Source organism: Pinus tabuliformis, chromosome X (genome assembly GCF_031772625.1).
Source record: "Pinus tabuliformis cultivar Carrire ecotype Pingquan chromosome X, CPIR1, whole genome shotgun sequence".
In the NCBI taxonomy this organism is placed as follows: Eukaryota; Viridiplantae; Streptophyta; class Pinopsida; order Pinales; family Pinaceae; genus Pinus; species Pinus tabuliformis.
The window spans coordinates 461,294,605-461,300,468 of NC_142308.1; the positions used below are offsets into that span (position 1 = coordinate 461,294,605).

General features: G+C 32.7%; 1 protein-coding gene across 1 annotated transcript; it reads right to left on the bottom strand.

Moving 5' to 3' along the window:
• Nucleotides 1-3,327: 3,327 nt before the first annotated feature.
• LOC149140615 (expansin-B17-like) lies at nucleotides 3,328-5,634 on the bottom strand. Its single transcript, XM_089451022.1, has 6 exons — nucleotides 5,530-5,634; nucleotides 5,345-5,384; nucleotides 5,136-5,248; nucleotides 4,401-4,597; nucleotides 4,147-4,276; nucleotides 3,328-3,887 (listed from the first exon to the last, which is right to left on the bottom strand). The coding sequence occupies exons 1-6, from the start codon at nucleotides 5,632-5,634 to the stop codon at nucleotides 3,693-3,695; spliced, it is 780 nt and encodes a 259-aa protein (XP_089307148.1). The 3' UTR covers nucleotides 3,328-3,692.
• Nucleotides 5,635-5,864: the final 230 nt, after the last annotated feature.

The window sequence follows — 5,864 nt, forward strand, 5'->3', positions numbered from 1 at the left end:
TTCAAATTTTTTATTTCATCATTAAAGTTATTAACAATATTTATCATCTCAACAAACTAATGTAACTAAGAAAATTTAAAATTAAAATGACGAGATTAATTCGAGACACATTTAGCATATTTAAAATGATTATATTAATATTAGATGAATTTACATATTATTCATAAAATATTAATATTAGATAAATTTACATATTATTGATAAAATCAATCATATGTTCGTTAGATTTTCTTTGGCTACACATGACTAAAACTAGCCTAGATCCATCTTAACTCTTGATCTATCAAACATAGAGAGGGATCAAATCTCTCAATATGAAAACTTTCCTCAAGTGAGATTTGATCCCTCTTAATATTTGATAAATTTAGATTTAAGATGGATCTAGGTTGGTGTGATAAAAAATATGTATTAAAGGGCGTTTGAAGATCACTTCATATTGTTTTATGATTATCTAATGGTTACTTGTGATGCAATCTTATCTTTGGATTTGATACTGAGTGATTTATGCTAAACTTTTTCTTAAAGAAAACAATCATGATAGTGGTTGTGAGCATGTAGAATATTTCTATTAGTTTTGTGATATTGATGATCAACGCTCATGAAATTTTAATATTGAATTGTCATCAGGACATTGTATTGTGCATTTAAGCTATAGGGTTGTTCACCGTGATCCCACATTTTGTTTGATTTCTTTTGGTAATGTTTGTAGTAGATATCTGGATGCATGCTTGTAGTTGGTTTTGAGTTTTATTACTCTTAATCAACATAGCTACATGCATATCTATTTTTCCCATTGGATGGTCCTTTCCGTTTGTAAGGCTAACTTGTTTGTCTCGTTGACATATAATGAAAGGAAAACCATACGATCATGCCAAATATGAAGACAAAAACAAAGTATATATGGTTTTTGTGTGTGTATATATGGTTTGTGGTTTCTAAGCAGTGTCTATGTTTCTTCTTTTCTGGACAACACTAACTGCTATTGACATGATCATTATTGAGTGTTGTGTATAAATGTCTATCATATAAATTAATACATATTGTTTCATCATGTTTGTTTTACGACATACATTTAGTACTTGTGATATATAATGTTTGTGATCTTGAAATGGTCGTATACAAAATAGATAAGACGTTGTCATAAAATCAATTTAGTGTTGTGTACCGTTTATCTCTTAGAACGCGGGTTAATGGTTTTCTTTTTTCCGTTTTTATTCTTTTTAAGGATTTAATCCATTCATGATAGTATATATTAATCACTGCATCATTAGTGGTTTTGGAAATGCCCTATTTTCTAAGAACTCATTTTTGCAAAGGCAAATATTTTTAGTCACTATAAGCTTTTTTGATGTGTTTTTACAGGAAAACAATTAATGTTTGGTTGTTATTATGGACTTTAAATATTGTTTTCCCACACTTTGTATAGTAATTTTCTTTCAAATTAATGTTCATGTGATATTATTTAGAGTTTCTTGTGATAAATTTAGGACATTTAGAGCCTCTTGTCATAAATTCAAGATACTATATATTAACTATTGTGTGTATTGGTGGTTTTGGAAATGACCTATTTTTTAAAAAAACATCTTTGCAAAGGAAAATATTTTAGTTAGTATATGCTTTTTTGATGTGTTTGCACATGCCGATATTATTTACTTGTCTTTAAATACAACATCTAGATTGGTTTATGTTGGTGCTCAACCTTCTTTAACTTCTTACAGTGCAAGTGATAGTGATTTGGGTGTGCAGGGACTTGAAGCCTCACAATCTCCTGGGGTACATAAGCAGAGGGGGTTGTAAAAATAGTAGATCTTGGTCTAAGAATAACATTTACATATTCTCTTTCTAGAAGTTTCCATATAAGCTCTAGATTCGATTTCCATGCAACATAATGCAAAACTTTGAATTCATTACTTTTTAAGCCATATTCTAAGGTAAAAACCAACATAACTCTCTAAAATATTCTTCTTTTTCCATGGGCTTGAGCTAAATGCACGGTTGTTTCACTCTTTTGTTTTTGTGTGAGATGGTCTTCGAGCCATATTCTAAGGTAAAAACCAACATAACTCTCTAAAATATTCTTCTTTTTCCATGGGCTTGAGCTAAATGCACGGTTGTTTCACTCTTTTGTTTTTGTGTGAGATGGTCTTCGAGCCATATTCTAAGGTAAAAACCAACATAACTCTCTAAAATATTCTTCTTTTTCCATGGGCTTGAGCTAAATGCACGGTTGTTTCACTCTTTTGTTTTTGTGTGAGATGGTCACTCGAAGATTTAGTTTGTGCTATTTCTATTGGGAAAATTAGCTCCAACATCCACTCATCAAAAACGTTTCTCTAACCCTACAAAAAGGGAAAGTGCATAGGATCCAGGTCCTACACTAATCTTGATCTACTTGCCCTAATCTAGACAAATTTTTCAAGTCTTGAGTGTTTGTTTCAGAATTCAAACAACTTTCTACTCTATAACTTGAGAAGGTGATTTGTTTTGTGAAGCCCTTTCCTTATTGTAAAAAGTGATATTATTCCCCATTGGGGCTTTGATTCAATAGTAAAGTAGGAGTGTTTCATATGTTCTTCTAGGTTCAAATCCCCAAAGATATGCTTTTCCAAACAAGCTTATGTTTTTGAACTAATACTCAGAAACCATTATCTCGATACCAATGATTAAATTTTATACATCACTAAAATGTATCATGCTTGTACAAACACAAAAACATATTAGATATACAATAATATTAGTTACTATATTGTTGTATATTTTAAATAAGTATACTTATGCAATGATCAATTGGTATGCCACTATCACCATCACCTGGGGTTTTGGCATTACCTAAATCTCCAGAGTCACTTAGATGGTTTCCCATTGCAAGATTTTTGCTTTTAGGTTTACTATTTTTAATTCATTTTGGTGATTGGCAATTATTTCTCTAAAATATATGTGAATTTCAAATCATCATTGTCGTGCACAGAGTTGAGAGAGGCATGGCAGAAGTTTTGTATAATAATTATCAGCTTAAACGTAAATCTTCATATGTGATTTATTTACTCAATTTCTTTTGCAACATGTAATGTAAATACTAGTTAATTTTATTTGAAATTTGAAAAAAATTGCTTCAAATTTCAAATGGAATTGTGGTAACTTAATTGTTTTATATTTTAAAAATACTTTCTTTAATTTAATCGAAATTTTTTAAAATAGTTGAAATCACAAAATTTTCGATAATCAAAACATGTGAAGTTAAAAAATACTAAATTTTCTTATACATTCAAAAAAACATTATTAGGTAAAAATACACAATCAAATTAATGCGACCATGACTCACCCAATTCCATTTAAAAAAACTCCAAAAACCAACTCCGAAATATAGAAGACTTAGAAAACTGCGACTTCTTGGTTACATCCACGCTGAGAAAAATCTGAATTTCATGTTAAGATTAGAAATACGATCTCACCCATCATCTCATGGCTACATCATCCCATGGCTACTGTTAATTCCCCACAAATCTTCTCGTCCATTTTCGAGAATTCTATGTATACCTGTGAGACTTCTCCAGGTACAATTTCTCCCCCGGCCTTCCGGCTCTGAAGAAAAGAGAAACCTGAATATCCTACGACACTTATTTTTATTCGCGTGAAAACACTTGTACAAATGCAACGGACGATATGGCGCATCACAGGAGCTCGGATGGTGATTAGTGATAATTGACGAGTGATCTGTAAGTAGCTCCGGGTTGCCAATTCTGAGGAATAACATTGTTTGCAGTGAGTGTTCTTCCAGTTGAAAGAGACTGCAAGCGAATAGAGAATGGAGCTTGTAAAGGGCCGCTATTCGAACACCAATTTGCACCCCAAGTCTCTTCCATTTCTGGCCATGTATTAGAGTTTGCCTGCATACATGAAAATGTAAACACGAATCTTCTTCTTGTAATCATGAATTGATATATAGATTTACATGAATTGGGTATGTTTACGTTTATTTCGGATTCTGGGAATATATTAGAATTTTTTTTTTATCTCTGTGTCAATCCCAAATTCTGAGAATATATAGAAATCTCATAATCAGGAGAAAAGTCAAACAATCAATATAAATTCAACCACATAATCTCCATATCCAAAATTTAACTCGTTATCTGTATAATAACACACCTGCTTTAGATACACTGCTCGAAGATCGCCATCTCCGTCTTCGTATTCGATAAGGATAGCAAACCAGTAGTCACTGGCACCTCCGTTAACGTTGAATGCAATATTCTTGCCCGGATATTGGCATGGCACGCTATAATATAACATCAAATAAGAAGACACGTTCAATAAAATGAAAAAAAAAGCACATCATAAAGGCGCCAACTCTGCAAAAATCCTCTGATTTACTTGATTGAGGTGCAGGAATAGATAACTACCGACGAAACAAAACAGAGACAACTCCAGTGTTAAGCAGATTCGAAGATGCACCAGGAGAAGCCATGTCAGTGAAGGCAGTACCGCTGAGATCGAAATGCTTTTTGCCAGAACCTGAGCAGATTCCACCAGGACATTCGTCCGTAATTACCACAGTCACCGCGTTTTGGGAACACAGGCCATTCTCCGTGCACTTCACCTATTTAAACATAACATATGATCAGTTAGGTTAACAATCTGTTAATTTATTTTGATCGAGGATTTTGAGAATATTTTAGAATCTGTGAATAAGTAAATTACTGATTCTAAAAATATTTAATAATTTGGAATAATTAGTTAAAATAAATCTCTTATTTGTGTGATTTTACTATTTCTTAAATCCGCAAACTAAATAAGAATGTTCTTCCACAACATGTCGTTATGATTTCAAAATATTCTTAAAATTCACCATCTAAACGGCATTCTTATGTGATTACATATCATAAATATTTTAGAATAAATCTACAATCTAAATGATATCTTTATATAGATTGCAGATTTTGAAAACATCTCAGAATATAAAGAGAAAAAAAATCACCCTTAAATTCTGAAATATTCCTAAAATCTACAATCCTACAATCCAAAGATGATGATTTCAAAATATTCATAACATCTCCAATTCTAAACAAGAATACCCTTCCGCAACAAGAAGGCACCAAATTACTTTATTACATAATGAAATCAAGATGTAACTAGACCTGATAGCATGCGCCACATCCTGTCCCTCCTTTGAATAGGGCTGGACTTCCTGCAGCTATTTTCGATTGGAAAGGTAACTGTTTCACTAGGCTGCCATATCCGCATGCACCACCTGTTACAAAGCAATTGTAGAACTGTAATTTTTTGACCATCATGTTCATATTTTTATAACTATTCCCCAGAATAAACGACATAATATTGCCCTTACCTGTTCTAAAGCAAAGCTTAAAGGCACAGAATGGATTATGCTGAGCTCAAAGCGAATACACCTTAGGAATTTGGCCCAATAACACAGTTTTATAATGGCTTTGGAACTGTAACGAATTGTCTGGGTTTGCAATCTGAGTCAATTGTCAACCTTTTTTTCTTTGCTGCGTCTTTAAATTCTTTTACTGAAATCATTTCTATGTAGAATTCAGAGGGTCCACTTATCTGCTTCTGTGAGATTTCAAAAGTAAACGATGAAGTTAAATTCCAGGCGATAATGCGGAAGGCCATGGTTGAATTCCAGGTCAGGAGAAAGGGATTGAGAAGGAAAACTCAAAAATGTAAGTGGCAGCACACGTGGCTATGTTCGTTTTGAGTTGGCCAATTTTTGGAAGTCAAATTATACGCAGAAAAATAATTGAGATTTCAACCATAAGCGAGGAAGTTAAAGCGTGAGACGAGGCGATAATAAAGAAGGTTATCGTTGAATTACAGGCCCGGAGAAAGTGATCGAGAGCGAA